Source organism: Sesamum indicum, linkage group LG1 (assembly GCF_026168435.1).
Source record: "Sesamum indicum cultivar Baizhima isolate 11 linkage group LG1, ASM2616843v1, whole genome shotgun sequence".
Lineage (NCBI taxonomy): Eukaryota > Viridiplantae > Streptophyta > Magnoliopsida > Lamiales > Pedaliaceae > Sesamum > Sesamum indicum.
In genome coordinates, this window is record NC_142657.1 from 148,507 (window position 1) to 170,096 (window position 21,590).

Below are 21,590 nucleotides of genomic sequence, written 5' to 3' on the forward strand. Positions count from 1 at the left end.
GGGTGTCTCATACACAAAGATAAAAAATAGAGTTTAGTATGTGAATGTGAGAATGGAGAAATAAAAGAGCAAAAGAGAGTTAAAGTGGGTTTCTTTGCTTTTGTTTTTGGGGTCAAACAAACATTATACATTTCATACTACATACAAATCTTTTTTATCTGCAGACCAAACCCCAAATTAGTGTTAGTATTAGCAATACCAACACCACACTACACCTCTCATAAGTACTCTAACATCATTTCCTGTGTGTGTGTGTGTGTGTGTGTAATCAGAACTTGTGCTTCTGCTGTAAGTGTAAGCCTCATCATCATCATCATCATCATAAACATAATGCTTGAGAGAACCGATCTGATACATTGGCTATTACAAATCCAGCAAATACCTGAAATATTCAAAACATAAACACACACTCATCTTATATTTCTATACACAAATATAATTACAAACAAACAACCACCAACTCCTACTCTTTTTTTACCTTACCTGAACCGATCCAAATATGTAGATGGCAGAGTAATGCCGTCCATGAATCAACATATCAGCCACCATCGCTATTGGTATTGTCAGTGACATGCCCAATGTCGCCACCAGTGGTGTTGTCCACACGACACTTAATGCCCTGACAAAACACAATCCTACTAAGACCTCTAATCATCCAACAATTCAGTTTTTCCCATGGCACAAACTAGCTTCTCATACCAGAAATAGTCAGAAAGTACACTTCCTATTAGTCCATTTGCTATTACAACTTCCTCCAACTTTGCAGAGTGAGGAACTGTAAACTTTGGCTCTATACCCAACGCTGTCAATGGCCATACTGCAAAAATCACATTCAAATTTACCAAGTAAATACTTGTTATACATGTGAAACACTAAATATACGACCCACACGAATGAACATAAGACACAAACTCAGAAAGCACATCTCAAACCATTATTTCCACCATTTTTCAGAATTACTTGGGTGATACTGATGCCGACATCAATCTCCAAAACTCTCATTCTTTGCATTAGATAATGCAGATTCTCTAAAGGACAACACTTTATTTCTAAATGCTTGTTATTCTCAGCCGCTCAAGTTTGTTAACAAATAACTTTTAAATCCTCTAAGCCAACCTCATTCAGCAGATCAACTAGGCTTCGTAAACAAGACATTCATCTTGCCCATCAAACTGTGTATTACTCCAGCATTCAGAAGATATAAAAAAGAAGCAGCAGCTCAAACTGACATCTTATGGTTTTGTTAAAATGGAGTCCAAAATCTTTAAAGAAACTCAAGCTAACAGAAAAACTCAGGCATGCATTACTGTAAAACCGAAGCAAATGATTGATAAAAGACTAAGCCAAGGGAAAAAGGTATTAATAAAATTCACAACAGCTATGCTGTAAATGTATACTGAAGACAAAAATCTAAGACACTAAAACTCTTACCAAGCCACCAAAGTGCCACAAGTGTGAATAACCCAATATAACCAAACAACTTCTGCACATCGCCCCTCTCCCCTTCCTCGCCAGAAAATTTCTTAAGAAGTACTGCAGCATTGTTTAGAAAAAGCGTTTAATAATAGTGAACAATTGAGGTATTGATTGGATTTATTAGAGTGTCTCACACCTGTAAATAAGCCGTAGGTAATAGCTGATAGAAGGCCAAAAAGATCCCCCACGAGATTGCGTTTGCTACTTCTTTAAAAAGAAGCAAAAAGTTGAACAGTTAGTTAATTCTGTGAAAATGAGAGCTCGGATATAAGCAGCATCTTCTTTGCTTTCATGCATAATTTTATATCATTTTTTATTCACGGTCCACCAGAACAGGACGATAGACTTACGAAGAAGTATTTATCTGCGGCTCATCAGCGGCCCAAGTTTTTCCAAGGGTTGTCATGGCAACACCAGCAATGCTGACAAATACAGAAACTACCTTTGCTATATTTAAGGAATCTTGGCCCAGAAGTGCACCAAGAAAGAGAGTAAACAATCCTGAGGTAGATGATAAAACTGTAGTACTTGCAACACTCGTACGTGCAAGTGCAGCATTTGCAAAATACTGCAAAACATGGGTAAAACGCACGTGGATAAATCAGGCACATCTAGAGATTGAAATGATAATGGACTCTCGAGTTCCTAAGAAAGTCTGCCAGTAGGAATTTCACAATATTCAAGTCAAATCAGACCATATATTATGAGTTAGGTTCAATGCCAGTCAGCAGTTATATATATAATAAACCATGAGAAATTAAATCACATACGGTATTAAGAAAGTAAGCAACACTGGAATTACCTCTGTCATAAACCAAAGAGGAGCAATATAAAATCCATATATAGCAATTTCTTTGGTTGTGATTTCTTTTTCATGTCTAATATTTCTATCGCCATCCCCATGTTCAGAAACTAAAGGCTTTCCTTCTTCCTGTTGTGAAAGGTCTAGGTCACTGTCTTTTCTGTTCAGGGATCCGCGCATTTCCATTTCAAAGATTTTCTGTCCCCCAATGAACCTTAAAGGAGATCCAAGTCCAGGGTAGGAGTCATTGCTTCCACTTTGACCACTTTCTCTGGAGCGTCTCTTCAGGAAATTACATATCCAATCTTTAAAAAATGCTATTGGCAGATAAATCACCATTAAAGAAGCTCCCAGATATGTCACGGCAAATGGTTGCTGATAGTCCGTGAAGATACCCTGTTTCAAGAATCACATGTCAAATATGGAGGAACTTTGCACACCTTTTATACCCATTTATGAAGGTCGGACTATTTAACAACACATAAAGAACTGACAGTAAAATAAACAAACACTTCTTCATATATAATTGATGGATGTATCTGAAACTCCTGAGGCAAAATATAATCTCTGTTTTCTGTTGCAGGCATTCCTCACAGAAATAGTACTTGATGCAGCCAAGTGTCTTATCTTCATAAGATACCTACATACTATCTAGCAGAAGCGCATTTCAAGAAAGAAAAAGAAGTAAGAATTTACAACAATAGTTTTAGCTATATCATATGTCTCATAAGTTCATCATATCCAATTTGGGATTTCCCGAAAGATATGGATTTGCACCCAGGCCTTATAGCAATAATAAAATAGAGAGCAAAACTATATCAAATGCATGCAATGCACACCACATTCAAACACATGGGATATGATAAAAATAGCAACCGTGTATATATGTGAGTAAATCTAACTCATCATGAATACATACTGGATATGCTGATAAGAATAACAATCGAATACTGAGACAATGAAGAGCAAAAGACTTACAGCCTTAAAGGTAGAACATAATAGTCTAGAAACCAAGAACAACAATTAGATTCAAAACATTAAACTTGAAAATAGGGAGATTGTGAGAAAAGAAAAAAAGGAAAAAATATCTAACCTGAGTAACCTCTGCAGAGGTAACCCAAATGATGACGACCGCAGCAATCAACAGCAGACCAGCCTTGTATTTACACCCCATCATATCATAAAACCAAGAAAAGCCCAGATGCCAAAATTTAATCTTGAAGACAGAAACTGAAAAAAAGATCTAAACATAAAATAAAATGCGAGAGATCTTGTCTCGAGAGTCTTAGAATTGTATGGATGAAGAAGGTCCAAACCCCCGGGCCAGAAGAAAAACAAGAATAAAAAGTGTACGACCAAAGATTGATTCTGCCACGGTGGGGGGGGATAATGAATAAGGGTAGGTTGATATTGAAGGCATGCAAGAAATAATGAACGGAAGATTTATGCGTTTGGACGAATAAGAGAGAAAGGCAGGAAAGTTGGAGCTGCGCCTGCACGGAGAAGTTGGAAAAAAGAGGGAATCGATGTCAAAATTAAGTTATGTTGGTCCCATCCTTAACTATCCTATATTGCTATAATATATAACCGATTGCACAATTATTTTACACAAGATTTTTTACTTTTTATTTTTTTTCTTATACATGTCATGTTTATGTTATTCTGAACAAGTTGAGGGAATTTATTTCCAATTTGCATTTTCATACATTTCTTTTATTTGAACACCTTTTTCTATTTAAGTATTTTTCTTTGATTTTAGAGGATAGGTGGAGTCTAAATTAGTTTAGCCACTATAATTCGCTAAATATTAATTCTTATGCGCTTCTATATATAATAATAATAATAATAAAACAAATAAAAGAGGAAAATTTAATCAGAGTTTGAAAATTTTCCACATGACTATTTGAATCTTGGGCCAATTTTGTTGCCGAATTAGTCTCCATATGATCAAACTTGTGAAGACTTCACTTTGAAAATGTATTTTGAGGAAGGAAAAAATTCCAAAAACACACATGCATGCGTACTTCACCTGCTCCAATTCATTTTTACAAGCAAACTTTGTTGAGAGCTTGTCTCAATTCACTTTGAATACATTCATTCAGAGCTATAGGCTATAGACAACCAAATGTTGGTAAATTTACATGGTGAACGCAACCCTCACTCTTCTCAATCTTCATATCAACAACTCATATCAGTTCCATTTTCAGTAATTTTCTTGTTTCTTTGTTATATTGTACTTAATCTCGGAAAATTGTTTGTGGCGTCCATTTGATATGCAGATTCAGCCTTCCTGATTCAGTGCCATCAATTGGAAAACTGTCTTTAAACTCTACTTCCAGTATAGCCCTGGTCAGCGTCATGATGCATCTTCCCATTTTGTCCTGAAAAATCAAGCACAAATGGTGCAACAGTCAAACAATACAATGCCAGTCCTCATACTCGTACAGAACTATTCACTAATTTATAAGTTTTGAGCAATCCCTGAGTGCACAGGATATATAGTTTATTAAAATAAATTTAACTAATACGAAACCGGCTATGAGAATTACCTTCCCGAATGTGTCATGATCGTAAACTTCCAAGATTAGTAACTCATGTAACCCATCCTCAACCACAAAATCAAATGTTTGATTCCAAGCTGGATTCAAGGTGTCATTGAGGACCTGAAATAGAGGAGCATATTTACAGAGAAAACCAGAGGACGGAAGAAGTAATAGAGGACAACAACTAGAGATGTTTGATTGGAAAGAGTGGGGATAGTGCCCTTTTTTAGAAGAAAATTTAATAAAAGATGGAAAAACTTTCTTGATCAAGCTTCACGAAGTTGGTTAATAGCAAAAATGTACAGGCGAAAGTGAGAACACTTCATTTTTCCAGAGGGCCAAGAACAACCAAGAAACAATTAAACTCTTACCCTAGTCTTGTACTTCTGTTCAGACTTTTTCATTGTTAGCACAACAAAAGGATCAGATTTTCCCAAGAGATCTTTAGCTGGCAAATTCTCAGCAGAGATCACTGTCACTGATAGAACTCCCCTAATAATGACATCCTTTTTCATCTGGGAAGTAGATTTCAGAGGATCAGTTGACTCTGCTTCATCAATCACGTGTTTAAAGGCCTTCTCCACGGTCGTTAATCTGAAGTTGGGGTCAAAAGGATTAAAAAATTCACTCTCAGCATTGAGAGGACAATACAGGAGCTCCAAATGCACCTACACTCAGAGTTAGATCTAAACCAAATCAGTGATGGAATTGTGAGAAAATCCCATGAATAGCAAACCAAATGATACACTCATGAGAGTACATTCATGGAGTGACCTTTTTCCACACATGAAAAGATCGGTTTTGGCTAGCTCACCTGGCCACGGTTTTTCTGGTCTCTTTGGATCTCCAGATCCTTCACCAGTTTCAACCACACAACTTTCACCTTGCCTGCCTCAAGCTCGCTGAGCGGCACTTGAGCACAACCGATAAATTCAGAAGCTTGAATTCCTTCATTGTCGTAAACTCTTATGGTCAAGTGTTGAGTAGATACATCCTCTACAACAAACTCAAAGTGCTCATTCCAGATTGGATTTGTTTGGTTGTTCTGAAAAATGTGATGGAATTTTACCACAAACTAGAGAATAAGAAAAAATCAAACAAATAATTAAGGCCAAGATTCTTACGATCGTTTGGCTGGTCTTTATCCTGTCACGTAGAGGACGAACGAATAACTCTGCAAAAGGATCGGATTTACCAATTATGTCTTTATTTGATAATTCCTTAGCTTCTATGAGCTTCACCTCCAAAGTTCCAACTGGCTTTAACTCTAGGTAACTGTAACAAGAAAAAAGATGCAGAGACTTCATGTGAGATACATAATTCAAAGAAACAAAATGCCTGTTTTGATCAAGGGTAAGAGATAGTTGACCTGTAATCTCCTGGTAATATGGGTATGATTTTACGGACTGGCCAGGTAATAGAATCTTCAATAGCATCTCGTATTGTTTCCTATTAAAACAAGATAAGACGATGCCTTACAAAAACGAACGTGTCATTCTTCATATACACCTTGAAGTGAGCACCAATACTAGGGACATAGAATTTAAGTTGAATGCACTGTGGTCATCAGTTAGGATTTTGAACTGAGGGCTTCCCTTAGAAAAAAAAAGTTTTACACAGTTACACCATAAGCTTCATGTCTTCCTTCCCTTTTACTTGCGTGAGGATTTCCCTTTTTCTTGTATGGCTTTTACGTTATTTGAGGATCTCCCTTGTTTCTATGACTTCCCCAGAGCACTATCCAATGTTCCTCCAGAAAAATTATTAGAACCCTGTCTAAGAGTCTTGTACTAACAAATGTGAAGAGAATTTAATGAGAAATTTTCAAACCTCAAGAGCATCAGATATCCCTGGAATTCCTGATATCTCACCACCAACCACTTTGAGGGTAAAGTCAAGATTTTTCTGCATGTAGACACACAAAAACGTGACCTCCAAATTAAGTGCAAAGAGTCTAGTTAGTTTGACAATATAGTGCATTCAAGTATCACTTTCAGTAAATCCATGTGGAAGACATTTTAGATATGCAAGTTCCTCCCCAAGCCAATTGTTAGAATACACTTAAAACACATGCTCAAAACTTGGCCATAATCTATTCTAGGGATTGTTTCTGAACAAATAAAAAATAAAATAAAATAATGTTAAGGAATCACCTTTTCTCTCAAGGAATAACAAACAGCTCCAAAACAAGGAAACTCGTCAACTAATGGTTTGAATATTAACCTGAATACCCCAGTGAATCCAATATTTTTTATCTGCAGTCAAAGAAAAGATTTAGTCAGAGACAGGATAGAGCAAGAGTAATGTCAAGTCATGGTAAAAGTTGCTATTACCTGTATAGGTAGTGCCACTCCAACTCTAGTCTTAATATCAAGTATGAATTTAGGATTTCCGTCCCACTGCAATTCTAATTCCATAATTATCTCGTCGGGTGCACCTTCAAGGATGGAAACTCCTATTTGCCACAAAATAATGCACGACTATTAAACAAAGTCTACATAGGAAAAAATAGGATCAACATACTCACTTTAGGATGCATCACATACTTTTGGGCTTTACTTGGCATGCATGCCAGCCATACATTCTCAATCCGAGAATTTTGAGACAAACTTAACGGGTAGAAACCAGCTAAGAAAAAAGTTGCAATTGAATTTAAGTGGGCTGACAGAGTTATAGTTGAACATTTCAATTCTTCAAAATTGATCCTTTTCCAACGACACTAACAGTGCATATCAAATAACAAAAAAGAAGAGCAAAGTCGTGGGCCATGCATGCTAAATGCTGAGACATTTTAAAGAGACTTGTGCCGCCTGCGATGTGATAGTGCAGTTAAATTTATATCACATCTAAGTCCACCCATTTCTCTTCGTCCCCAAAGTCCATACAATAGCGCGCCAATGCAAGATTACAAGGAAGTAAACTGTTTGCGAGGTACATGAGAAGAAATTGAAGTGACCTGTGAACTGAGGTGCCACCGTACCAAGAGTCAACTTAGAAAACTGGAGAGATGATAAAACTGCTGATCTGTATTGTTCAAGAATTGGCTCGACAGAGTTTCTTATAATCTCGGATGCTGCCTGTGCAACAGAAGGACGCTTCAGAAACAAAATAAACGAATTATACAAAAAAGAAACAGTAAAGGAAAGGAAATAACCTCGTCAACGTAAGGCCATATTTTGTCAAGTTGATGATTGAGCCAAGTTAACTGCAAGGATTGAAAAAAGAGTAAGGGGAAGGCATGAAGGAAAGCTGCTTACTACAGTAGAGTAAATATATATCCAAAAAGAAGGATGCAAAATTTGTAGAGGGGGAATGGCAAGTGACCTTCTGTCTCTGTGAAAAGACCACCCAAGGGGGGAGGAATTGATCGGCAAAGAGTTTCCTGGAATCTTCAACTGTCATCCTTGCAAAAGCTGCAATTGCGGCTGCCTAAGAAGAAAGCTTGAAGAATTTCAATGGAGAGACAGAGAGATGGAATGATGTTAATCTGTAAATGAAAATTTAAATGAGTAGTGAAATTGGATACCAGATGAGTGCGACGTTTTGATCTGACATTCTGGTAGCGAGCAAAACCCACAATCAAACTAATGCCAAAAGCAAAACCCAAAACATAACCCAACATGAAAGCCATGGAAGTGAGTAAGAGGTGTTTTGTTTTTCAGATGGAGCAGCAGATGTTTGTTTAATTAGTTGAAGTTGCATGTGAAGGGACGGGGTTGGGTTATAAATTGAAGGAATTCCTTATAAGTGAATAGACGGTGTGTGTTGAGAGAGAGTTGAGATATGTAAAGAGAAAAGAGAGACAAACAGAGACAGACAGACATTAGTAGTAATATTATTATAAGATTCTATACCTTTCTTCCACCTTCTGCTACGTATGGATATGGTTCTTTGTCTAAAGCAAGAAATTAAGATATTCAGTGGTGTGGGTGTGTTATTTGGGTCAATCAATTGAAGGGGCTGTTTTTGTTATTGGGTTGGGCCAAGAAAAGAGAAGAGAGGATTTGAGTAGTTTGAGTTGGGACAACGCAGCGGAGAAGAGTCATAAGCGGATCCGTCTCAAACGAACAAACCTCTCTCGCTAGTACTTGCTTCCTCCACCACCTGGCAATGATCGCCTCTTTCTTTCTTTCTTCTCTCCATAACAAAACTCTCTCTCTCATCACTATACTAATGAAATGAATGAATGATTGTATGAATGGTCGTTCTATCAAAATCACACCCATCTCATCCAAATACTCTCTCTCATTCCCCTCACTCACAACGCCTCTTTGCATATCACTTTGTTATTATTAAGGAAAGAGAACCAAAAAATTCAAATGGCGGGAAATGACTGGATAAACAGTTACCTGGAGGCCATCCTCGACGTGGATACCGGCATCGACGATCAGAAATCATCTCTCCTGTTGCGTGAGAGAGGTCGCTTCAGCCCCGCCCAATACTTCGTTGAAGAAGTCATCACCGGCTTCAATGAGACCGATCTCCACCGCTCTTGGGTTCGGGTGCGTATACTCTTGTATTATAATATACATATACATATAATGCATGTGACCATTGATTGCATTCCATCCCCAACTTCTCATGCATATCATTTATTTCCTATACTTGTGTGTTTAGGCTTATCAATCTGTTTTCCCTTATGATTTTAGGCATCATCAATTAGGAATTCTGAGGAGAGAAACACAAGGTTGGAGAATATGTGTTGGAGGATTTGGACCTTGGCCCGCAGGAAGAAACAGGTTTGCTTTACTTGGTTTCTCTTCATATACGTCATTCATTACCCACATTGCTAACATTTGCCCTCTTTCCTGCTCCCTACCTCTTTGAATTTGCTTTTTTATGTAGCTACCTTTGACTAAATTAACTACTGTGTTTTACATTTTCAACTTAACTGCACTTCTAGATTGAGGGTGAAGAAGCACAACGTAGGGCAAAAAGGCATCTTGAACGTGAAAAAGCTCGTAGAGAGGCAACTGCTGATATGTCAGAAGACTTATCAGAAGGAGAAAAGGGGGATATAGTTGGTGATATTTCAGCTCATGCTGATATTGCCAAAGGAAGTATGCAAAGAGTTAGTTCTGTTGATACGATGGCGAATTTGGTTACTCAAAATAAGGATAACAAACTTTATCTTGTCCTCATCAGGTATGGGATTGCTCCAACCCTCTGATCTACAAGACGAGTACCTGTTAATTGTTATATATCACCCACAATATCTCTGTTGTAAATAAGTAATTTCTATCCTCATGTTGACAAAAGAAGTAAGGTGTATTAATCTAGGGATTTCCATTTCTCTTTCTCTCTCTCGCAGTCTTCATGGCTTGATCCGCGGCGAGAACATGGAACTTGGTCGGGATTCTGATACAGGAGGTCAGGTAGACTCAAGCTCCGACTTTTCAACAATTTCTTTTAACTTGATTTTGATCTAATTATAAGTTAGTTGACAAGCACATAAGTCGCTCCGGGACATGCTTCTACTTTTGTTTTTCAGGTAAAGTACGTTGTGGAACTAGCCAGAGCCTTGGGTTCAATGCCTGGAGTTTATCGTGTTGATTTGCTTACAAGGCAAGTATTGGCACCAGATGTGGACTGGACTTATGGTGAACCAACGGAGATGCTAAATCCATTAAACCCTGAGAACAGCATGAATGAAACTGGGGAGAGTGGTGGTGCATATATAATCCGCATACCCTTTGGTCCAAAAGATAAGTACCTCTCTAAAGAAGTTCTTTGGCCCCATATTCCAGAATTTGTTGATGGTGCATTAGGCCACATTCTACAGATGTCTAAGGTTCTTGGGAAGCAAATTGGCATCGAGCAACCACTCTGGCCCATTGCTATTCATGGGCACTATGCAGATGCAGGAAATTCTGCTGCTCTCTTGTCTGGAGCTCTCAATGTGCCAATGATTTTCACTGGCCATTCACTTGGACGGGACAAGCTAGAACAACTCTTAAAGCAAGGGAGACAATCGAGGGAGGAGATAAATTCGACATACAAAATAATGCGGCGTATAGAGGCTGAGGAGATGACTCTTGATGATGCTGAAGTAATAATTACCAGCACAAGACAGGAAATAGAGGAGCAGTGGCGTCTGTACGATGGATTTGATCCAGTTTTAGAGCGTAAACTTCGCGCTCGAATCAAACGCAATGTTAGTTGTTACGGAAGGTTCATGCCACGCATGGTTGTACGTCCTCTTTACTCATCTTTTCACCACATACGAACAAATTTCAATTTTGTTTTGTAAGTCTATATGTCCATTCATTTCAGATGCACTTACCTTTTCCTCTGTGAAAATAGGCCTTCATCCTCCGTGTCTCTCTAGCTCTTGTATCATGCACATGAAATTGCTAACTTGAGTTATTTCCAATGTTGTTTCAGGTAATTCCCCCTGGAATGGAGTTCCGTAATGTTGTTCCACATGACGGAGACATTGATGGAGAAGCAGAAGGAAATGGAGATGGTTCTGGAACTCCAGATCCTCCCATTTGGTCAGAGGTTTGATCTATTCTCTCTTCTCTGGATATGATTCCTTGGGAAGAATTGTGCTATAACCATGTTTTCCAATCAACTTATTCCATATCTATCAACGAAGAGGTCTTAAGGTTTTCTTATCCCTTATGCGTAAAACTATTGACTTGATGCTATTTTTAAGCTCTGTTTTCATAATTTGTGGCAGATTATGCGTTTCTTTACCAATCCACGAAAGCCAATGATACTTGCTCTTGCTAGGCCAGATCCAAAGAAGAATTTAATCACTTTGGTTAAAGCTTTCGGAGAGTGTCGCCCCTTGAGGGATCTTGCTAACCTTGTACGTCATAGCTTTTCAATGGCACAAACTCCTTCTAAGAAACAGAAAATTAGTTTAGTGGTGTGGAAAGGCAATTTTCTTGTCCTGCTTTCAATTGGTTCACTATTTTCTATCTTAATTTGTTGCAGACTTTGATAATGGGAAATAGGGATGCAATCGATGATATGTCTACTACAAATTCATCTGTCCTCCTTTCTATACTCAAATTGATTGACAAATATGACCTTTATGGTCATGTCGCCTATCCTAAACATCATAAGCAATCCGATGTTCCTGATATATACCGTCTGGCTGCGAAAACAAAGGTGTGAATTACATGAAGATAAGACTTTTTTCTATTATTATTGACTGCCTAATCTCAATGGATTTTGTAGGGTGTTTTTATCAATCCAGCTTTTATTGAGCCATTTGGTCTCACCTTAATTGAGGTGCCCACGAAGTCCTCTTCCTATGATTATCCAAATTTTATATATAATCCAATGATCGAAATCCATTGTCCCTAAGCAGGCAGCAGCTCGAGGCCTGCCTATTGTTGCCACAAAAAATGGAGGTCCAGTTGACATTCATCGGGTTTGTTGGCTAAAAGAAGTCTATACATGACTTGAATATGCTTTTTCATTTCTTTATCATCACTGTAGTAAGATATTTTGTGCTAGGTTCTTCCACATTAACATCAAAATTGTTTTAGGTTCTTGATAATGGTGTTCTAGTCGACCCACATAATCAGCAATCTATTGCTGATGCTCTCCGGAAGCTTGTTGCTGATAAGCAACTTTGGGCCAGATGTAGGGATAATGGATTGAAAAATATTCATCTTTTCTCATGGCCCGAGCATTGCAAGACATATCTAGCCCGAGTAACCAGTTGCAAGCAAAGGCAGCCAAAATGGCAAACAAATGATAATGCCTATGCAGATTCAGAATCTGATTCTCCTGGAAGTTCCTTGAGAGATATTCAAGATCTATCATTAAGTCTGAAAATTTCATTAGATGGTGAGAGGAATGATGTCACATCAGTTTTAAAAGGCCAAGAAACCGCTGTTGACCGGAAAAACCAGGTGAAGAGTGCACCTTTGAAGTTGGCAGCAAACGAGTCCATGGAAAAACCAGAAAATTGTAGGTTTCCAGCATTGAGGATGAGGAAGTTCATCTTATACATTGCTGTGGATAGTGATTCAATAGCTGATATTCTAAGTATTACCAAAATAATAGTTGAAGCTGCAGGTAGGACGGATAAGGACCCTCAGTCTATTGGCTTCATTTTATCTACATCTTGGAGTATGTCTGAAATAAACTGTCTTCTGGAGAAGGCTGGTCTAAAGTCCAGTTATTTTGATGCATTTATCTGCAACAGTGGTAGTGAAATATACTACCCATCTCCAAGTCCCGGACAAAATTCCTCTGAATCACAGTATATGGTAGACTCAGATTATCAGTCTCACATTCATTATCGTTGGGGTGGAGAGAGCTTGAGGAATACTTTGGTAAGGTGGGCTGCTTCTGTCAATGATAATGTGAAAGACAAGCGTGAACCTGTAATCACTGAACTTGACTCTGGATCTTCACATTGCTATGAATTTAGAGTGCAAGATGCAGCACTGGTAAGTTCACATTTATAAAAGGAATCAGGAGTACTTCATTAATGGCTCTGAACTCCTTTCTCTTTTTTCTTTGTTTCCTGGAATATGTCCAAATCTTTAATGCTCACTTCACACGCTATGTATGATGTTTACAGTTTAGTTGACTTATTATATGGCTGCAGGTTCCTCCTTTCAAGGAACTCAGGAAATTGATGAGAATTCAGGCCCTCCGATGCCATGCTGTATACTGTAAAAATGGAGAAAGGATAAATGTGATTCCTGTTCTGGCTTCTCGAGCTCAAGCCCTTAGGTACAGAATCATCCATTCTTTTAGTGGTTTATAAGGAGTTCTTTTAGTGATACATTATTTTAATTGCATCTCTGTATATGTCCAAGTCTTGCAACTTAGAACCATTGTTTTAAGACATATTTTTTTGCTATCTGTTAATGACGACTTTCGAACAGGTACTTGCATGTTCGATGGGGTATAGACATATCAAATGTTGTGTTTTTCGTGGGAGAGTGTGGAGATTCTGATTATGAGGCTTTGCTTGGTGGGCTACACAAAACTGTAATCCTGAAAGGACAGTGCAATGGTGCAAGTAAAATTCATACCAACAGAAGCTATCCTCTTGAACACGTCGTACCAACCGACGATCCAAAAACCGTTCAATGTGAAAAATGTGACAGGGATGGTATCAAAGCAACACTAGAAAAACTAGGTGTTATTAAGGTTTAGTCGATAAAAGCCTTTTTAGTGTTATCTTTTCTTCCTGATTTTCTGGTGGGCGTCTAGGAGAAATATCTGACATTTAGTTAACAGGTGAATTTTTCTGTTGCTCGTTATTCCTTCAGTTCATTGCAGTCGCAGTGCAAACGTTCCTCAATGAGCTAGAAATAATTGTTTGTTTATTTGGTTTAAATGAGCTAGTTATAAATGAATGCATGGGTAATTGGAGTTTAATGTGCACAGTTTTATCAGAAAATATTTAGCCACTGCAGTGTAGTGTAATGTACCTTTCTTAGCATGTCATCTCTAAATGTCAAAATTAGGCTTGATTTCTAAATACAGGTGGAGCGACTTTTATTTTATTTTATTATTTTTTTTTCCGCAGACGACCCACTCACGCACACCCCAAAATTTAAACACAAGACCTCAAAGAAGAGATCTTGAAATTCAAACTGTATGGTTGTGCCCTCAAGTGGAGCGACTTATTTGTTTTCCAATCAGTTTTGATTTGTAAAGCAGACTAAATGCAGATGTGGCTCCTGTGATATTATGGTGAAGTGCATCAAGTATAATAAATTTCTTGCAGAATATGCCTGAATAATATTGATGTGGTTGTGATTTTAACGAAAGAATAAAATGGAAATTTTACCTACCACATAGTTGCACACCAGGTAAAAACACATGGTTTACAAGAAGATTGTTTGGTATGTATGAGAGGTCAAAATCAATTAATAGTAGATGGGTGTTAAAAAAATAATATTTTTGGTATTTATAATGGTGTTGAAAGTTATATGGTGTGGTGGGTGTATGCGCTTAACATGCATGACATGTGCCTCACTCATGTTAAATTACTTTGTTACCTTTGCAGGTAAATGTATATTACCAATATACATCATACAACCCCTCACTCTCGGATGAAATATGTACTTGCCGGTGCGATATTTTGTTCGAGAGTAAATAATCGAAAAAAATGTACAAAGTCTAATAAATGGGAATGGGTGAGTGGGTGGGGAGCCATTAATTGTTCTTCCACCAACTTTCTTCCTTACATTTGCACTCTTAACTTCAAACCCCATTCCTCCATCCACAATGACAAGCAAAGGTAACTCTCTCCCTTAGTTAATCTTTGTTATTTGATACTCTTGCATTGTATTTTCCATCTTGTTTGTTTGAAATGTGGAGTTGGGAAGGGTGATTGTGAAAATGATGGCCGTGAATTCGGTGGCTAGAGGACGGTGGCGTACCGAGCAAAAAAGGGGGGCCACGACTGAGGTTGGGGGGGGGGGGGGGGGGCGAAACCCCCCCCCCCCCCCACTCGAGGCAACGTCGCCTCTGGGGTTCGGTAGGAGGGCGAGGTAGAGGGGTTATTGTGGATATTTTCCCGCCTGCCGAGAAAGTATTTGACGCTTGGGGTGATCTTCCTCCGTATCTAGAAGGTTATTCTCCCGATCATATTGCCGCAATTATGAGTTTGCCTAAGTGTCCTTCTTTTGACTTAGGTGAGAATTTAGAGGATATGCCTGATTTTAAGTTGAACTCAATGGGGTCTCGACGTAGCGAACAATTTGATGAAATTGCGTATGGAGCTGGGGGGGGGGGGGCAGCCCACATAATCTCCTCTCACTCGTCGATCACAACTCTTTCCAACGATAGAAAAGTAATTCTTCTGTTTCGAATGGCTGCCATCGAGCTTGCTAACTTGGCTAGCTGGTTGGCCACGACATTATCTATTCTCGATACCTGAACAATAGAGGCCTCTTGGAAATTTTCAAGTAGATTTTTCATTTTTAGAGAATACTTGGCCATTTTTTCTTCTCGTGTTTCATAGGATCCCTAGATTTGATTAACCACCAACTGCGAGTTGCTATAGATGACAATCTTTTTCTCCCCGGTGGCTAATGCTAACTTCCCCTACTAAAAATGCCTCACATTATGCCTTATTGTTTGACGAGGGATACTCCAATTCTATAGTAAACTCAAACTTGTCTCCTTGAGGGCTCTCTAGAACTATCCCAGCCCCACTTCCAGCCGATGTGGACGATCCATCGACGTGCAGACTCTAGGAAAGCGTAGAAATGCTCGCCTCGTCGTACGCCAACTCGATGATGAAATTAGCTAGCACTTGCGCTTAACTCCACCGCCCATTTGACCATCTTTTCGGAAAGCTCTGGACTCGACAACACTTGCTTCTAAGGATGGTTTGTCAACGTTATCCCTTGGTGCGATTGAATTTAAGGCCTCAACTTTCTACTGCGATGATTAAAGAGAGGGCTAGCTTTTCGATTTGGGAGTATTTGGATTCAGTCCCCTGCAGCATCTTACTAACATAATACATTGGTGATCTCTGTTTTCCTGACGTACCAAAACTGAGCTAACATCATTTTCAGAAATCGCCAAGTAAAGGTAGAGGGTTTCCCCTGTTTTGAGTTTCGTCAACAAAGGCGGTGAAGAAAAGTACCTCATTAGCTCATCGAATGCTTCTTGGCTAGTTTTGCTCCACCAAAACGTTGTTGCACCACGAAGGACCTTGAAGAAAGGTACGCCCTTATCCGCGGATTGCGAAATGAATCGATTCAGAGATGCCAACCTCCCCGCGAGTTTTTGTACTTCTTTGATCAACTTTGGCGGTGGCATGTCCATGATAGTGTTAATTTTCTTAGGGTTTGCTTCTATTCCTCTCTAGGAGATCATGTACCTAAGAAACTTCCCCCCATCACACCAAATGTACACTTAGCAGGATTTAATTTCGTGCCAAAAGCTTTCAATAATTGAAAGCACTCTTCTAAGTCATTGATGTGATCTTGCTCTTTCACGCTCTTAACCAGCATGTCATCTATAAAAACCTCCATATTTCGACCAATCTGGTTTTTAAACATGTGGTTGACAAGTTGTTGGTATGTCGCTCCTGCATTTTTCAGGCTGAATGACATGACGTTGTAGCAGAAGATCCCTTGGTTTGTGACAAAACTTGTTTTTTCCTGATCTTCTGGGGCCAACGGAATTTGATTGTAGCTTTGATACGCGTCTAGAAAGCTCAACATTTCACATCCGGAGGTGGAGTCAACCAAAATCTCAATTCGTGGGAGGGGAAAAGGATCTTTCGGACATACCTTGTTCGAATCTGTGAAGAATACAGAGGCGCCATTTTCTGTTTGGCTTCTGGACCAACACAACATTGGCCAACCACTTAGGGTATTGCACCGGCCGTATGTGTTTGGCTTTAAGTAGCTTATCCACTTTTGCTTTTACCGCTTGATTCCTCTCCAGCCCAAATATCCTTTTTTTCTACTTTATAGGTTTTGCTTCGTGATTTACATTGAGCCGGTGAGTGATAACATAAGGTGAAATCCCATAGAAATCCGTTATGCTCCATGCAAACACTTCCTCGTTTTCCTTCAAAAATTGAGTTAACCTCTCTTCGGTGGATGGGCATATTATTGTACCTATCTTCGTTGTCTTCTCGCTTCCTAGGAGAGATTGATCACCTTCAACTCTTCCACGGCTTCAACTCTTTTCTCCCTATAGGTTTCTCCTAAGTGTTCTTCTGCGGCGTCTCTTATCTCATGCCTCCTATCAGTCATCTTTATCTTTGTTTTTTCATCTGCCACTTCACTCAGTTTCTCACGCGATCTTTTAAGGGTATTCACGTAGCATTCTCTTGCCATTCTTTCATCTCCCGTAGCCTCCCCCACGCCGTCGGGAGTGGAAAATTTAAGTTTTAGGTGGAAAGTAGACGCTATTGCTCGGAAGAGGTTTAAGCTCAGTTTCCCCAAGAACACGTTGTAGGTGGATGGAGCCTTCACCACTAGGAACTTTACCATTTTGGTGGAAATCTTTGGATAAGAACCAAGGATAACGGTAATGTCACCCCCACTATCGGTTCGATCATTCGCCACTAAAACCAGTGAGTGGGGTGTTTACCTTCCGAAGCTGCGCATTATCGATCCCTAATTGGAAGTAGACATCATGAAATATAATATTCGTTGAACTCCCACTATCCACTAAAATCTTTTTGACCCAAAAGTTGGAGATCGTGGCCGAAATGACTAGGGTATCGTTGTTTTGATTCCTCCTTGGGTCCAGGTCTTGCCAGCCGAATGAAATCTCATCTCATTGTTCTGAATTGACATTATGAATTTGAACATGGACTTCCCAATGGTTTCCCCTAGCTACTTCGGCGAGTGCCTTTCTTACGTTGGTCGAGTCACCTCCAGCCGAGCCACCCGAAATTACAGCAACAATCCCTATTGTAGGGAGGTTGTCGCCATTGTCGGTTTATGTGGATGTTAGGTCCCAAGGTTAAGGATTCGCCCTTGGTTGACGTATTCTTTCAAGTATCCGCTGAATCAGCTTTTCTATCTCATTTTTCAAATGATGGCACTCCTCCGTCGTATGTCTCTGTCCCGGTGGAAATGAAAATATTTGAGGATTTTAGCCTCTTAGGGTTATCTTTCATTTTTCTCGGTCATTGATTGATTAGTCTTTGTTGATCGGCCACGACTAATATCTCCCCTCTGGGAGCGTTCAAAGGGGTATAGTGGGCGAACCTCATCGGAGGTACATGCTTGCATTCTTCTTTCTTTTTCGGTTCATTTTCCTCTTCTCGACCCTTTCTTTTGCTGCTAAAGGAAGTATCCAAAGTATTAGAATCCTCAATACGGATGTATTTGTAGGAGCGCATGAGTAAATCTTCCATAGTGCTAGAGGGCTTGCCGGCTTTGGATTCCTTGAATCTTCCTGTAGCAGGTTATGTTGGATAATACTAGTCAACAACTCATGATTAACATGGGGGACCTCATGCACTGCGTCCACAAATCTTTACATGTAGTCTCTCAATGTCTCTCCCTCCTTTTGGTGGATGGTGAATAGAACACAATCATTTTTGGAACTTTTTTGTTCATACAAAAGTGATGCAAGAAACACTGAACCAACTGCTCGAGGCTGGAAATAGTTCCAGCTGGAAGTTGGTTGAACCAGGCTAAAGCACGTTTGGAGAGTGTAGTACGGAAGACCTTCCAGTAAGCGGCGTCACTCAGATCGTACCAATCAATTTTGGCATAAAATTTGTCTAAGTGTTCTTATGGGTCTCTTGTCCCATCAAATTCAGACAGATTTGAGACTTGAGGCCTGCTGGAAGTGCTTCGCCAGAATGTTTGGGGCAAAAGGGCTACGTCTTGGAGGGGCTACGACCAATGGTAAGTAGGGATCCTCGGCTCTCCTAGGTGGTGGGGGAGCGGATGATTCTCAATCGCGGAGGTTTTGATCTTGGGTCTGTGCAACTTCAGGTCTAGCGATCTATTGTTCACTTCCTCCCGCCTCTGCTCCTCTTCCTCGGGAGATGAGGATAATTCTCAACTTCTGCTAGGGGAAGGAGGGGCGGATTCGCAGATTGTTGTGCTACAAATTGGGCGACGGCTTGTGCCACTGTTCGAGTAGGTGCGTCGCGGATCAGGGCAAGCAAAGCTTCCTGTGTCAGTTGGATCATCGATTCTTTGGGCGGAACTTCCAGGGGAAGTGCTCTCCTGGGGGGCGTAGGCGGAGATTGTCAACATGGTGGGGGGATCTCCCCTTTGAGGGTGACTTGTTCATGAGGTAGGGGTTATCTCCTGGGGTGGCGACTGTTAGCGAGGGGAGTCTTGTTCCGCCTCGTTCACTTGTGCTTCGCGAATCACGTCCAAGTCGTGGACGTCACGAGCCCCAGACCTAGTTTTCATACTCAGTGTCGAGGCAAATATTTCCCAGTGACGGCGCCAATGATGTGGTTGTGATTTTAATGACATGATGAAATGAAAATTTTATCTATGACACGATTGCACACCAGATGAAAACACATGGTTTACGAGAGGGTTTTTTTGCTATGTGTGAGAGGTCAAAATCAATGAATAGTAGATGTGTGTTAAAAAATAATATTTTTGGTATTTATAGTTGTGTTGAAAGTTATATAGTATGGTGGGTTGCATATGCTTAACATGTACTTATTCTGTTGTTTTTTAATTCTTTTTTTTTTCTGGGTTTAGTTTGGTTGTAATGTAATTGTAGGTGTTGCATTGTAATATCCCTATTTGTAATGAAATGTAATATTCATGTTCGTAATGAAATGAAAGATCCCTGTTTGTAATGCAATTTACCTGTTTTTAAATTGCCATAAACTGTAATTGAAAAGGAAAAAGCACCAAAAAATAACACCAGAAAATTGCCATAACGAAATTATAAGAAATGGACATAGTCATAAAAAACTGTAATTGTCATATTCAAAAGCCAGAAAAGGCACCAGAAAACTACAAAACCAGAAATTGTATATGATATTCAATTAATGTCAAAAAGACAACAAAATACTGTCATTATCAAATACTGTAATTAATGTAAAAAAGACAACAAAATACTGTCATTGTCAAAACTAACAACAGTAGACAAAACACAACTATGTATGTCGTCATATTCAACTTGTAATCACTTGTTTAACTTTAGAAACTCCTGCCTCCATCTTTCACTATTGGTTGACTTGTTCTAGAACATGGCTTTATAGAAAGTGATGGAAATATTTGTCTGCCTCTAAAAGGTGGAGGTGCACGGATTGTGACTCTTGATTGCGAAGTTGATTGCGGGTTGGTCATTTGTAATTGTTGAAACATTGATGGGCCAGGCATGAACACTGATGGAGGGGGTGCAGGTGCAGGTTGCATTTGATTTGTGTTAAGCATGCTTCAGGTTGCTCATCTTCAATCTGCACTTGCAATGGTGGGAGAATATTTTTATGCCGAGATCCCTATAATCATAAATAGAAGTCCTCAACACTGAAATTCATACTATTTAATTGTAACAAATATAACTTCATGTGTATGTGCACTTACAATAGATGTAGCTTGTTCCAATCATTCAGTTTCAGACAATGATTCCATTGTAGGTTCAGTGGCCTTTCTTTTTCCAGCCTAATACAAAGTATCATCAGCATTATTATAAATAATACAGATTTATAAATAGTTGTAATTGCTTACCTTTTTCTTGATTCTTTTATGTTGTTCCTTTTGAGTATGTCCCTCCTCATGAGGTGCTTGATCCTGTCATACAAAGCTGAAATTAGAATACATGTGCGTGAAACAGTTAGAAACAAAAAGGTGAACAAATACCTGTTGGGTTTCAATTGGCACTCTTTCAGGACACTTGGCAGTGTTGTGTCCAGGCTCTGAAAGAATCAGTATGGCCTGGGAACGAAGCGAAAGCGTGAAATAAAAAAATTATTTAAAACGGTTCAAAGGGGTGTTTTTTTTGAAATTTTCCGGCGTTCGGTATTTGTCAAAAGCATAATAATAAATAAATAAACATGCTAGACAAGTGGCTAGAGGATGAAACAAAAAGCGTAGAAACAAAACATGAAACTTTACCTTTTGATTCTATAGTTGAGCAGCAACGTGCATTGTTCCCTTTACGTTCTCCTGTTCACTTTAGGATCCAAATTAGAGTCCTTCTAATTTGTCCACACCATACTAAGGAATAGATATACTCCTTTTTCTATTGCTAGATAAAAGAAAGAACAAGAAGAAAAAACAACTCCAAACTAACACTATTGATTAGTGCTTTTTGAAATGTTTTATATTCTAAATTGAATCCAATTCAATATAAAACAAAAAAGAGAACATTTTTGGAGA

At 39.1% G+C, this 21,590-nt stretch overlaps 3 protein-coding genes and 1 long non-coding RNA gene across 7 annotated transcripts; 1 reads left to right on the plus strand and 3 right to left on the minus strand.

Annotated features, from left to right (window-relative positions):
* Window positions 1-61: 61 nt before the first annotated feature.
* Window positions 62-3,823, minus strand: LOC105169629 (putative transporter C405.03c). Of its 2 annotated transcripts, none has more exons than XM_011090467.3 (8): window positions 3,372-3,823; window positions 2,279-2,674; window positions 1,827-2,044; window positions 1,613-1,683; window positions 1,432-1,533; window positions 700-817; window positions 484-619; window positions 62-382 (listed from the first exon to the last, which is right to left on the minus strand). In XM_011090467.3, exons 1-8 carry the CDS (start codon window positions 3,453-3,455, stop codon window positions 320-322), a joined length of 1,188 nt encoding a protein of 395 aa, XP_011088769.1. In that variant the 5' UTR covers window positions 3,456-3,823; the 3' UTR covers window positions 62-319. The 2 variants fall into 2 exon arrangements, with proteins under 2 accessions (XP_011088769.1, XP_011090324.1); XM_011092022.3 differs by having other exon boundaries at window positions 479-619.
* Window positions 3,824-4,276: 453 nt separating this feature from the next.
* On the minus strand, window positions 4,277-8,650 carry LOC105171571 (synaptotagmin-5). Of its 3 annotated transcripts, none has more exons than XM_011093814.3 (13): window positions 8,348-8,650; window positions 8,146-8,250; window positions 7,976-8,026; window positions 7,802-7,898; window positions 7,155-7,276; window positions 6,975-7,076; window positions 6,652-6,726; window positions 6,191-6,270; window positions 5,946-6,096; window positions 5,636-5,866; window positions 5,193-5,489; window positions 4,828-4,941; window positions 4,277-4,659 (listed from the first exon to the last, which is right to left on the minus strand). In XM_011093814.3, the coding sequence occupies exons 1-13, from the start codon at window positions 8,450-8,452 to the stop codon at window positions 4,516-4,518; spliced, it is 1,674 nt and encodes a 557-aa protein (XP_011092116.1). In that variant the 5' UTR covers window positions 8,453-8,650; the 3' UTR covers window positions 4,277-4,515. The 3 variants fall into 3 exon arrangements, with proteins under 3 accessions (XP_011092116.1, XP_011091413.1, XP_020553290.1); XM_011093111.3 differs by having other exon boundaries at window positions 7,778-7,898; window positions 8,348-8,649; XM_020697631.2 differs by having other exon boundaries at window positions 7,778-7,898; window positions 8,146-8,246; window positions 8,348-8,647.
* Window positions 8,651-8,713: 63 nt separating this feature from the next.
* LOC105172946 (putative sucrose-phosphate synthase 1) lies at window positions 8,714-14,178 on the plus strand. Its single transcript, XM_011094926.3, has 13 exons — window positions 8,714-9,323; window positions 9,471-9,560; window positions 9,725-9,966; window positions 10,133-10,196; window positions 10,313-11,011; window positions 11,206-11,322; window positions 11,504-11,635; window positions 11,764-11,940; window positions 12,010-12,063; window positions 12,143-12,205; window positions 12,324-13,235; window positions 13,397-13,524; window positions 13,680-14,178. Exons 1-13 carry the CDS (start codon window positions 9,141-9,143, stop codon window positions 13,951-13,953), a joined length of 3,135 nt encoding a protein of 1,044 aa, XP_011093228.1. The 5' UTR covers window positions 8,714-9,140; the 3' UTR covers window positions 13,954-14,178.
* Window positions 14,179-20,402: 6,224 nt separating this feature from the next.
* On the minus strand, window positions 20,403-21,196 carry LOC110012834 (uncharacterized). The gene is made up of 4 exons (XR_016068020.1): window positions 21,072-21,196; window positions 20,940-21,002; window positions 20,796-20,873; window positions 20,403-20,668 (listed from the first exon to the last, which is right to left on the minus strand). It is a non-coding gene; the product is annotated as an uncharacterized LOC110012834 (long non-coding RNA).
* Window positions 21,197-21,590: the final 394 nt, after the last annotated feature.